The 13,460-nt window shown below is 36.2% G+C and overlaps 1 protein-coding gene across 1 annotated transcript; it reads right to left on the bottom strand.

Moving 5' to 3' along the window:
• Positions 1-110: 110 nt before the first annotated feature.
• LOC136809447 (TBC1 domain family member 25-like) lies at positions 111-11,976 on the bottom strand. The gene is made up of 4 exons (XM_067065981.1): positions 11,616-11,976; positions 2,649-2,761; positions 1,749-1,903; positions 111-1,573 (listed from the first exon to the last, which is right to left on the bottom strand). Exons 1-4 carry the CDS (start codon positions 11,847-11,849, stop codon positions 306-308), a joined length of 1,770 nt encoding a protein of 589 aa, XP_066922082.1. The 5' UTR covers positions 11,850-11,976; the 3' UTR covers positions 111-305.
• Positions 11,977-13,460: the final 1,484 nt, after the last annotated feature.

Raw genomic sequence — 13,460 nt, 5'->3', positions numbered from 1 at the left:
ATAATTTTCTGTTGATAATATTCAACTTTGCAAGTATTTTAAAATGTCAATCTAATTGAAGACTTGAGAGTACTCCAAAAGGCAAAATGCAAAATCAAAAGGCAAGGGGTTCAAAGTAGATATATTTTCTACGGATATACAATACCCTTTGTAAGATGACTACAATTCTTAATGTGATTACCAAAAATTTACACCAAATAATTATAAATCCAAATATATATATAAATTATTTAAAAAAGACAAATAAAAATGTATAGCAAACAGACTTAAAAAACAAATCATTTCTTATGCTGAGTAAGAATTTTTCAACATTGAGCTGCGGTGGATGATGTGCCATGCGTGTTTTCCAAACATTCTTTCAGTAAGGAGCTTGCTCGGTTTTCTTCAATACTATCTTTCAGATATTTAAAAAACAACGATTTCGCTTTCTCCTTAACATGGGTTGCATCCAATTTCCGTGACAACTTATCAAAATGCATCGCAAGCATCGTGTATTCGTCTAACTGCAATAAATGTTCTCTGTTTAAAATGAATATAGCCAGACATAGAAACAACGGGAACGGTGAACCATCATTCAAGTCTTTTGGTGGCGGTAAGCCTGAGAACTTGATAGATTCATCTATAGACGTGTTTCCGTGATTGAGATGATTTTGTAAGAGTTCTTCATAAAAAGACATTTCACAATCCTCATCTTCAGTATGGTGTGGCGTTGAACTCCAAATGCTCTCCATCACATGAATGGCATCTTCAAAGGGGAATTCCCTCTTCAACTCTAACAACAACATACGATAACAAAAATAAAAGTGACCTCCATCTAATGTCTGGATATGATCGTGCAAAGGTTTATCTGCTTTCTTCAATAACTCTGACAGTTGTGTGAACTTCTCCATTAATGCGGTTCCTTTTAACAAAAAGTTATTTTTAAGTCTTTCCATTACTTTGCAAAAACATAAATAAGCTAGAATCTCATCGTTCAATACAACTAGTAGTGGGGCAACAAGGTCACTCATCCCCTGGCAATAAGATATATCTGGATTATTGAATGCAAACGTGATCAGAATATTAAACAGAGACACCAAGTTAGGGTGGTCTTCTTTGACATTAAAAAAAGGGTGCGTGCGGTCAGTCCTCAAAACATCTTTTTGTATCATGTGTGTTAAACCCTTTATTTCACGTGGATTTTTGGCCATCCAATTTTCTTTCAAATGCTTGTAAACTTGTGTCTTCATAAAGAGAAACCGTGTTCTTTCTTCAAAAGTTAAATCCACAGGGAAGACACCAAGTAGATGTGGCCAGGCGTCAGCTCTGACATCAGGTTCCAGATTTTTGAGAAAAATAGAGTTCTTCAAATCCTTCATGGAAGACATACGACCAGTTGCATCAAAGAAAGCCATCCATTCAGTGTTGGTGAAGAGAGATGGTTTTTCTGTTGCAAAAACATCAAAAACTTTGCCGATTGTTTTGGTGATATCATACTTCAAAGTGACAGCCAGAGGAATGTGGGCTTGCCGTGACTTAATATCTTTAACTTGTGGTGTGTGAATAGGCTGAACTATATCCCAACCGTCGATCACTAAAAAAGAAATACTTTAAAGTCAATTTTATTTTTGAATTACTATCAAATCAAAATTCAAAACAAAGGGATAAGTTCAACAAAGTATCTTCTTTTTTATAACATTTGCATAATTTTTTAAAGAATTTTCACAACATTTATTGAAATCACATTTATTTTGAATTAAGTATCTTACCATCTTTTTCAAAAGGTTGTACTTTTAACTGAAGGAAGGGTCGGGTGGCAGTATGGAATGCAGCATCAAGATCCCAGTCAGAGGTCAAGGAAAGGAAAACATCAGGGCGATCACTTTTTGCATTCCGGGGTAGTTGGTACACTATATCAAAGTCTCTGTAATGTAACGAAAAGTTATGCTATTGAGTTTTCTCCCCATTTAAGATATCTCAGTATACTTTAGTAACCAAAGACAAACCAAAGCATTTCTTAAATCCTCGTATAGGTATAGGATTAGAGTTTAGAAAAAGTGGAACATAAATACCCCCCGTTTAACTTTAGTTTTTGTATCCAAATACTTGTAGACATATGCATAAAATTCAGACGAGGAGAGCACATTTGTGACCCCCCAAGTGATTTAAAGTGCCTGAAAATGGGACCGGTCTTCAGACGGTCTTTTAAGGGCCGGTAAATGACCGGTGAAAATTTGCCAAAAGGCCGCTACGAGTCTAATTAATTTAGCTGCCGCTGCGAAGCGTCCGGTCCTAGACCGGCCCGGTCGACATCCTTTTAAAAGAATTTTTTGAGGTAATCGTTCTTAAAAATCACTAACTAGCGGCCTGGACCGGTCTAACGAGCGGCCAAAAGCGTCTAGAAGCGGCCAGGACCGTTTGAGATCACATTTCTAGAAGGTCTGGAGGCCGATCTAAAACAAAAATTTGACTGCTACTAGATCGCTCGTAATACCGGACCAAGACCGGCCTGATTTTCAGGTACTTTAAATCGCTTGGGAAGTCACATTTGTGGCGAGCTTGAAAGAACGAAAAAGGTATTCTAAACAGTAACAAGAATTTGAGGGCTAAATTAGGAGCAAACTTCCAGTGAATCATGAAAATACTGGTGACTAAAAAAAGGTACTTACTGCTCCAAGCTGAATGCCTTTTTGAGAAGAAGATACAAACTGGCATATGATGTAATGTTTGGGTCTACTGTCATGATTTTGCGGTCTCCAGCTGAATGTGCTTTTGATATGCACTATTAAGGTAAAGAAAATTACACAATTACAATATTAAACTTGAAAACAAGATTTTCATTTTTCAAGCATTCTTGCTGGTAAATTCAATAGCTCCCGGTTACATACGTCATATTATTTAAGTTAAGTTTACAATTCACCTTGAATATACCTGATAATCTTAAAAGTTATTACTTTTCTTTTGATATTGTAAGTAGTTAACGTAAAGGAGTAATTAAGCAAAGTAATAATTTCTTGTTTTAAGAATATCTTTCTTCAACTCTTCAGCCAGAAAAGTATTGACTAAAATCAAATTGAGGTTGCGAAGCTTAGACATTTCACCAGAAATATCAATTTTTGATAAATCGATTATCAATAATTTCATAGCTACCAATGAACCAACTTTCTAGTGGAAGTCACAGCATGTCTTTCATTTTATTCTATTCAGACCAGAAAGGTCTGCTTACATGGAGGCTATAAAAATAATTACTCCTTGCTCAAGAAACACCCATTCATTCTTCTTTGGTGTTATTTCCATGGAAACGAGTGGTTGTACAGGGTTGTGTAACCTTTTTCATAACAAAGGGTCAGTAATTTAAAGAACAACTGAAAGCAGTTCAACAACAATCGAATGCAGTTGAATGATATTCAAACCAAGGCCAGGATCAATATTGTTTTTTTATTATTTTGTGTCACCCCGGTGATCCTAACAAGATTAATTGAAATGTCCGAAGTTTTGGAAAAGTTTTAAAAAGAGTCAGAATATAATGATAACCAAGTGCTTACTCATCGAAATAAAATCTACAATACACATGAAGGTAATAAGAAATAGATGGAGAATTAACTCCTTTTGTTTCATTGTACCTAATCATCGGAAGCAAACGGCTCCTTAGTTGCAATGGGAAAAAGTGATTAATTTTGTGTGCACTCATGGGAATATTTAAGTTCATAAAAAACTGAATAAAAAGATGTTGGATTTTTAACAACTTTATTGTGAGATAATAGCTTTGTTGATCAAAAAAAGAAAAAGCTTTCCGTAACAAGCACAAAATCCTATATTTTTAAGGGTCCCCTCTCATAAAATTATCGATAAATTTCAAAAAGAATTCTATATTACGATTAGGTAACCTTTTATTAATCATCCATCAGAATTTGAAAGCCCCCTCCCTTTTAGACGTAAAGATTTCTAGTGAAGAAATTTTCAAGGAAAATGTGCTGAAACTCTCAAAATTAGCACAGTGTTTGCCCAAAAATACATCGATATGGAATCATAGAACTATTGTAACCTTACTTTGAGAAAAATATTTTTGTATCACGTTTGAACAAGAACTTTTTGCATAATATGTTTATTTCAATCAGGATAACATTCTCACTTCTGTTCTTATAAATTTATATTTCGGATTTTTTTGCTTTCAATGATGGTACACCAAAGAAAAGCCACTTTGAATAGATTTATAAAAGATTTCAACGACCATTTAGGTCATTACCGAGACGTTTTCTCTCCATCTATATCTTTATTACCTTCATGCAATACACTACATTGGCTGAAGATTGCGCCAGTATGAAACGCCATGTAGCAATTAAGTTAGTTCTTTATTTCTTGATATTTTGCTTGAATTTTTTCTCGAGCACTTTGTGATTCTATTTATTTCACTATCGAGTGCCTATAGAAAAAACATTTTTGAATTATTTTAATTGGAGAAATTTTAGGGAGACTAATTTTAGCGTTTTAGCGAGTTTTCCCTTTTTTCGCTAAAATAAATCTTGCTAAAACATGCCAAATCGCCAGATCGCTAAAATTTATCCGCGCAAAATTTCTGGTTATAAATTGCCTTGATACATTTTAATCAATGAGAAGGGTTTCAGTGCAAAGAAATGCTAGAATACAAATTCAATCAATAATGTAATGCGAGTATTCTCTAAAATCTATCCACGCTAAATCTTTTGAAATAGTGAGTCGCTAAAATTAGCCTCGCTAAAATTTCTACGATTAAAGTAAAGCCCATTCCTTCTTCTTTTTAACCCTAGAGTGACTTGCTGAATGTAATGAAATAATGACAAGAAAATCAGCAACATGAGAGATGTAATTTGAGAATGTTGAGAAAAAGTTGTGAAGCTGCTTAACACCTTTGTGGAGGTAAACAATTCCCAAAATAGCGAATTTCAAGCGAAAATCCTTGAAAAACACCAAAAAGATTTATGCAAAATAAGCGCCCAAAACTGCTGAAGGATCATCAAAGTTATTGTCTTTCTTTCTCTAATAGCTTCAGCTAGCATCTTAGATTGTTAATTTATTTCACTTTCCTTCAGATCCAGTGAAGAGTCGAGTTAGAAATACAGCAAAGATGCAAAAGTCTGTTAGGGAATACCATAACAAGGTAGACACAGACAGGCACTGAAACCTAAAACCGACTAGATGGGGTTTAAGCTTCCTTTTTAGGGTTCAAAATGTTTGTTTACCTCCACATTTCGAAGGATCCATTTTAGCGTTGTTTTAAAGGAGATTCTGATAAGATGTATTTTTGGATGACATAGTGAGACAAAAAATGTATCATTGGGCCCTGATCTTACACCTGACAAGCACCTAGACAGGTATATAATAATTGTTATGCTGTAATCATTATACGTGTTTACAAAAAAAATGCAACTGGAAATAGGCACACAATATATTGCCACACAAATTATTTCATTCTATTAACAAATTTACTTCTACTAATGCAGTTGGCGCTCTCTAATTTGATCTTCAAGGGGAATTGGATTTTCATTGAATAAGGAAGCTTATTGAAAAAAGGCTGGTCTCCACTTTCACGCAAAATGGGCAACAGTTTTTTTCTTAACCTTTTTTGCCTGAAGAAAAGATTACTCTCAGGTACCTAATAGCTGTCCCCCCCTTGCTAATTAATTTTTCAAAAATTTTCCACCCAGGATATTCTTATTCCAACCCCCCCCCTCGCTTATTAATTTTCGGGAAAATGTTTTTGAAAGTTCCCTCTTTTGTCCTAATTCAGCTGTATTAGACTTCTTTTCAAAAATTTTCCATCCAGGACATTTTTATTCCAACCCCCCCCCACTTGTTAAGTTTTGAGATTTTTCCAACCCCCGCTTATTCCAATCCCCCGGCTATTAGGTACCCGAGAGTACAACATAAAAAAGTTTAGCAAGACAAAAAAATTCAGACCGGCCTTGGTCCGGTATTACGAGCGGTCTAGTAGTGCTCAAATTTTTGTTTTAAATCGGCCTCCAGACCCTTTAGAAATGTGATCTATAACAATCCTGGCCGCTTCTAGCCGCTTGTGGCCGCTCGTTAGATCGGTCCAGGCCGCTAGCTAGTGATTTTTAGTAACGATTACATCAAAAATTGTTGTAAAAGGATGTCAACCGGGCGATTGGATTGATTCGCAGCAACACCTCAATTAACTAGGCTCGTAGAGGCCTTTTGGTAAATGTTTACCGGTCATTTACTGACCCTTAAAAGACCGTCTAAAGACCGGTCCCATTTTCAGGTACTTTAAATCTCTTGGGGAGTCACATTTTTTATTTGTTCAATGCAGCAAAATTTGAAAACAATTGAACTACGCATCTCTGCTTGCAGCTCTACTCTACCATTTTTGTTTTGATTTAACTTTGTATTTTAATGACTGGCTGGGTCATTCATTTGAGGGTTATGCATTTTAGCCTCTACTGATGCAAATTACCCGATCTCACGGTATTGAAGTAATCAATTGGTTATCGAAGTTATCGAAAGTAATCAATAACAATCAAAGAATAAGTACTCAAACGGTTATCGAGTCTTTGAAGTGTTGTTAAGAAATTGATAGAATACTAATTTTTTTTTGATACTTGAAATTCGATTGTTAATGGTTTTTGGTTGTTTGATTACTTCGATCATTGTCGATTACTTCGATCATTATGGATTACTTCGATCATTATGGATTACTTCAATCTTATGGATTACTTCGATCATTATGGATTACTTCGATCATTATGGATTACTTTGATAATCGAATTTATTGATTAGTACCGTCTGGTACGGTAAAATAAAATATGTGAAAGCCTCTAGGCGCCTTTTCCACTTTTTAAGGGAATTTCACCACGGCAATTTCGGTCACCATAATTTTTGCATACAATTCAATATGGCGGATGGAAAGGCAAAAAGGTCTATCAGTGAAAGTTATCGTGACATGTTATGACAGAAAGTATGATTGACAAACTTGGTGGAGTTATCAAAACAAATTTGTTGTCAAAGTAGTAAAGAGATTTAACAGTATATAGAGTTATATCAACAGTCCCATGTTTCGACCAATCGTCCCAAGTTAGAGTAGTTGACGGTACCGTGAGATTGGGTAACTTGCATCAGTAGAGGCAAACATCACAGATGTTACGCAAGGTTATCGTCACAAGCCAAAATCCATGTACAACAGATTTTGAAAACGAAAGTGTAAAGAATAAACATTGCCGTAAACGCATTTAAAACGCGGGTAAAAAGTCCTAGGCAGAGTCTCGCGTTTGCTCATTCAGCCAATCAAATCACACAATCTAGCCGGTTCCCAATTCCCGCTATAAAATCACATTGTAAATATCAAAATAAAACCAGGGGTATATTTACTAAAGGCCTATTTTGCTGAAAGAAAAGAACTTTAATGAAACAAATTTTGGTTAAATATCTTTGTTATTATATAGAAAGATTGTACAACTTCAAAATAGACAAAGATTGTTTATGACCCTCGTCTCAGATGAGGTTTTCAGGCTTTATCTAAAGATAGAGAACTAAAACAAGCTTGAACCACTAAACTATATTCAGCACCAGACTCTCTGACATTCTGAGAAATTATTTGCCCGGGAAGAGCAGCAGTTCAGTAAAATGATGTTTTTTGCTTTAAAAAGTGTATGGTGGAAATGGTGCTTGTTTTCAAACTTAAACATCAATTCATTTAAAATATTTTGTTTATTTGGATTATTGAAAAGTTAAAGGTTTGTTTGTTTTTTATTTTTTGATGATAGCTTCACTCAATCACTTACAATGACAGGGGGGTCGGTAGTAAAATCTCAGACATATATGAGTAGTAAAAGAATTTTTACATACCACCACCCAGACTCTTGGGAGATATTTTACTACCCTGGTAGTAAAAGTTTTTGGGACAAGTTGTCATAGAGACCACCTATTTTTTGGTTGCTTTTCGGACTGATTTTACAAAAAAAGCTAAAAAATTATTATTCCTGTGACACATTTTGCACTTAATGTGCAAAAATTATTGTTTTGCCCTTAGAATTAAAGTCTTTTTTTTTATTGACAAAAAATTTCGAGAAATTTTTGTTTGCAGCAAACAACTTTCTAGACAGGAGAACCGTTGTGTGTTTTTTTATAATTTGATGTACACAAGACGGGTTCGAGCTGTGAGTCCAATATTGGACTCACATTTTTTACAGTGGGAAATTCGAATTTAGTGCTGTCCTCACTTACAGTACTAAAATAAAAACGAAAGTTGCGCTTTCTCTAAGAAAGTGTGACCAGTAAAAGAATAACAAAATTTGATTGGCTATGTTTTCAACCGTTATTAGGATCTGAGTAATTCAAACTCTCAGCCCGCACCATGCTATACATTTCGCCATCAGTTTATCAAAGAAGAAATCATATAGTCAACTCAGGTAATCGTTACGCACTCCTAATTCTTACGCACTTTTTGAATCACCAATATTTCATGATATACTTGGTTTCTAACCTTGAAGTAAAATTATTATGAAAGCCAAAACATTTCCCTACCTTTTGTACCAATAATTTGTTTCTGTTTTGACTTCCCGCTCGCCAAAATTTGCTTCAAAGAAAATGCGCTGTGGCAATACCATTTTGATATTTTAGAAGGATGAAGTAACTTTTGAACTGAGGAGATCTGGGTACAAGATAGCGCGCAAATGGTTGTTGCTAAGAAGCAGCCTATTCAAGTAGGTTTTATCCCACCAAATATTTTTTCTTGAATATTCCGTGATAAATAACAAGAGCCGCGGATCAATTAGGTGCGTAAAATTTAACAGGGTAGCCCAATCATTACGCACCTTTTCAAGTTACCATTCAAGCTTAAAGTCGCCAATACATTGTTTCAAGTAATATCTTTTCAACACAGTTTAATAGCCAATTGGTTTTCTTAACAGTTTTGCGATTCAAGGAATCGATAGGGAAAAATGCGGAATAATTGCAGATTTGGCACCTTATCATTACGCAGTTGAAAAATGTTGTTTAATGAATTTTGGCTTATCAAAGATAGCTTACATGAATGGAAAAAAGGTTGGTAAATGCTTTAGCTATCTAAAAAGAGCTCAACTAGCCTTTAATCGCAAGAATTAGCCACAAAATCAACCTTTCTCTGAAAAGTGCGTAACGATTACCTGAGTTGATTTAGACTATAGGATGGATTCCCAGGCTAACAACTTTCCAACAGAAATTTTTTTCAAATTATAAAGATTTTCACAGATTTTTTCAGAAAAGTCATCCAAAAAGTCAAAAGAATTACAAAAATAGCTAAAATTTGCTAATTTTACCAGTTTTAACTACCTAGAACGTAGTGGTCTAAAGAAACGACTATTCTTTTTTAGAACCAACCTTACAATCTAGTTTTTATATTTATAAAAACTAGATTGCTGACGTGTGAAAAGGAATGTCGGCGTGAATGATCCTTTTGTTTCGATAATAACATCAAAGCGGGAACTAATTTTCTTCTCCTTTCTTTCTTTCCTTTTTCTTTCTCATAACTTCAAGCTTTCCCTCAGTCTCTCCCAAGCGTGGTTAGCTCAAATGGTTAGAGTGTTTGTCTCAGAAGCATGGGTTTCCGAGTTCGAATCCTCTGGGTGTCAAATTTTCCAATTCTTGATTTTGTTTTCGTGCTCATCACTTTAATTTTGAATCACATTTCATGGGAGTGAAGAGATATCGACACGTTATGTAATGTTAATTGCTATTAGTAATTACGCGTTCAATTCGAATCTATGATCTGTTCCCTCTTAGTGAGGAGTTTGATACCCTTATAACAACCGTATTTTATAAGCACTGAATATTGAAATTCAAATGACGACTACGCAAGAAAGATAAGCAAACGATTGGATCAAGTGTCAAACATTTTGACCCGGAAATCAATTATCATGCTCGCTCACTCGCTGGCTGAAAGTGAAAGTGAAAGTAGTGAAACTGAAACTGAAACTGTCAGTCACCAAACGCAGGCGCAAACGCCTATACCCGTTCTTCTATATCTCAGCCTTGAATAATCGCTTGTGGTAAAAAAAAGATTGAAGAAAAAAAAAACTTAAAAAAGTTCTTATTAAGTGATGCTATCATAGCTTATCTAAACCTTGCACAGAGAGCGGAGGTAATATATGCTAGTTACTTGTTTGATTGACCTTCATTTTAATAGAAAGAGAATTAAAATAAGAAATTTGAAGAGTTGAAAAATTTGACACCCAGAGGAATCGAACTCGGAAACCCATGCTTCTGAGACAAACACTCTAACCATTTGAGCTAACCACGCTTGGGAGAGACTGAGGGAAAGCTTGAAGTTATGAGAAAGAAAAAGGAAAGAAAGAAAGGAGAAGAAAATTAGTTCCCGCTTTGATGTTATTATCGAAACAAAAGGATCATTCACGCCGACATTCCTTTTCACACGTCAGCAATCTAGTTTTTATAAATATAAAAACTAGATTGTAAGGTTGATTCTAAAAAAGAATAGTCGTTTCTTTAGACCACTACGTTCTAGGTAGTAACTTTTTTTCAACATTCAACACATAGAGATACCACCCATTTTAGTATTTAACTACCCTGGGTAGTAAAATTTTTTTTCGATTTTTCGTAGCACCACCACTGCGGTAAACGTCATTATGTCTGAGATTTTACTACCGACCCCCCCCTGACAATGGGCCTTTGAAATTTGTTTATTTTGTATTCTGATTGCTCTCGCATGATGCTGCCAGTTATGGAGTTTTTTTTTTGTGTCTGCTAGATGCGATTTTGTGAGACTTTGCATTACCAACTTTTGCTTGCGGCAAACATAGCCCTCAAATGAATGGCCTGTCTGGTCATTAAAATACAACTAGGCAGCTACGCTCGCAGCTCTGCTCTACCATTTTTGTTTTGATTTAACTTTGTATTTTAATAACCAGCCAGGTCATTCATTTGAGGGCGATGCATGTTAGCCTCCACTGATGAAAGTTACCTGATCTCACAGTCCCACGGGCGTTTTTGAAAATGTTTTAGTTTAAATATCTGCCAGGACCCTGCCGACGCACCGGACTGTCCGGTGTATTTGTCCGGTGGCAAAAAGTATCCTTGCGTTACACCGGACGCAATAAGTTCGGTGTCAGTCCGGTGTTGCATACAGGAAATTTTGGACGCCAGACATTTATGAAACAAAAAATTAAGAAACACCGGACGCACCGGACTGGTCATGTCCGGTGTTTTGATTGTCCGGTGGGAAAAATATTCTTCTCCGACACCGGACATCCGACTTCCTTAAGTCCAGTGTAGAAAGTGTACGGTGGTGTAAAAAAAATTCTCATTTTACACCGGACTTTCGCGTGTCCGGTGTTCGTTAAGTCCGGTGCGTCGGCAGGGTCCTTATCTGCCTAGACGCGACCGCCAGAAAAATCCGGACCAGGCAACGTGTTCGAGGGTCCTCAAAAAATCAAGCATATTGGATTGCACCGTGAGCTGGACCGACAGTATTTTTCTATCCTGACTGACACTGTTTTTCGAAAGTTGGGGTGACAGGAACCATAAGCTATTTTTCACAAACAATAGCCGCCCCCTCCCTCCTTTCCTTCATTTCTCTCATTCTGTATTATACTTCTCTTTATTCTATCTTTGACATTTTTATTTATTTAGAGAATAATACTTACAGTTGCTTGTATTCTCACAGCCTCTAAGTCAGAGAAACTGTGATCATTTTTTCCACTGGGTTTAAATGGTGTAGCTGCTGATACAAAAGACATGTGTATCTCTTTTGAAACTGCAGAGGCAGAAGGTGATGACGACGATGATGACAGACTCAGCTGATCTCGATTATCTCCTTCTAATAAATTCTTTTGATTGTAATCAAACAAAAGATTGTAAACATGAGAGCCAAAAGCCATCACTTCAGCACTATTAAGAGTAAAATAATTCCTTTAAAAATAGTCAAATCCATGTCCAAATGTTGTATAATAATGGGTCACCGTAATAATGTGGGTCGTAGAGCAAGTAGGTATCTAACCTAGCTCGGTGTGTGAGGCTACTAAGCTATATGAAATCGCGGGAGTCCGAAAAGGCGGAATCCTTTTATCTAATATTCCAATGGCGGATTGGGCGGCCACGCTAAATTCCTAAAGAGGCACAGTGGGCCCCCAGGGGGGGGGGGGGTACTTAGGCAAATGGAGGGTACGGTATGTGCCGCCCTTAAGGGTACCTTTTTTGGACTTCCAAAGTCCCGCTAAGGGTCGGAAAAATCAGAAAATCAAATTTCAGTCCCACTAAGGGTCGGAAAAATAGGAAAATTTCAACTTTTTACCCCCTGAAAGATCGAAATTTGGTCAAAATTGGTCAAATTTGTCCCGCTAAGGGTCGTAAAATTCCCAAAAATTCCCTTTGTTTTCTCCTTTTTAGTCCCGGTAAGGGTCCAAAGTTCGAAAGTCGGGCGGCTCCCCCCGTCAGCTCGCAACCCTAGTACCCCCTCCGGGCAGTGGGCCCGCAGTGGGCTTATATTTTTGATTGAATGAAAAAGATCCGGGTGCTCAATCTTTGTTATCATATAGATTTTATTACTGTTTTGAATTTAACGGGTTCTAAAGGATAGCAAACTTTTTATTTTTCGCTATCATCATCTTTATCTGTTTTCTTTGTAATAAATTGTAAACCTGAGGTTAGGTTAGCAGTGATATTTTCTTCCGTCGTAAAACAGGCCCGGCGGAAGCGGGAAGACTGGGGTAAAACTTTGTTTTGATTAGGTCGCAACCTGATTTATAAACTTCGTTCAAGATACGAAGCGACTTCTGAGCCCTAAGTGAATCTATGAAGTCTGAATATGGCTGGGATTGATCTCAAAAACTTAGGGTGAATTGTTATAGGTTTTCAAGACATGCACTTAGAAGTCACCCGAGGGGTAAGTACGGTAAGGCGCTTAGGTCCAATACCACCCGCCAGCCTCTCTTTGATTGACTACTTCGAAATATCACTATAGTGTACTCAATAAACTAACAAAAAATATTATCATACCCTTGTTCTAGCACTTCGACACCACCTGTGAATCTATATGAGTTTTTTAAAACAAAATGATGAAAAAGGATTTCTACAACGATAAAAATGAAATTAACAAATGTTTAGCAACAACAATTTGGTTTTTACCCATGATTTCAAAGAAAATTCTAGATAATCAGTCGTAACATGCAAAGTTCTTGTTTATTTTCTTCCAATATTGTATATAGAGCATACAGCAAAATTTTCATCATTCTCTAGCACCACGATAGTTATTCTGCAGATATTTGATAAAAAGTCGAAATGTTTAGAGGAGGTTGATAACCAGAGGAGGTATTATCCTTGCCAACCGACGGACTAAGAAAAATAAACACTAACATGGGACTCGGTTTTTAAGAAATTTACGAAAAAAAGTGATATCTTGAGTAAGACTAAATCATTTTTTCCCTACGAGGGACTGATTTTTGGTGTTTTTGTGACCCTGGGACTTGTGTTAGTGAAAAAAGGTATTCTGA

The sequence above is a fragment of the Clytia hemisphaerica genome, unplaced genomic scaffold, assembly GCF_902728285.1.
Source record: "Clytia hemisphaerica strain Z4C2 unplaced genomic scaffold, Clytia hemisphaerica genome assembly, whole genome shotgun sequence".
Taxonomy (NCBI): Eukaryota; Metazoa; Cnidaria; class Hydrozoa; order Leptothecata; family Clytiidae; genus Clytia; species Clytia hemisphaerica.
The sequence above is the reverse complement of the archived record's forward strand: the minus strand, read 5'-3'. Positions and strand labels throughout refer to the sequence as shown.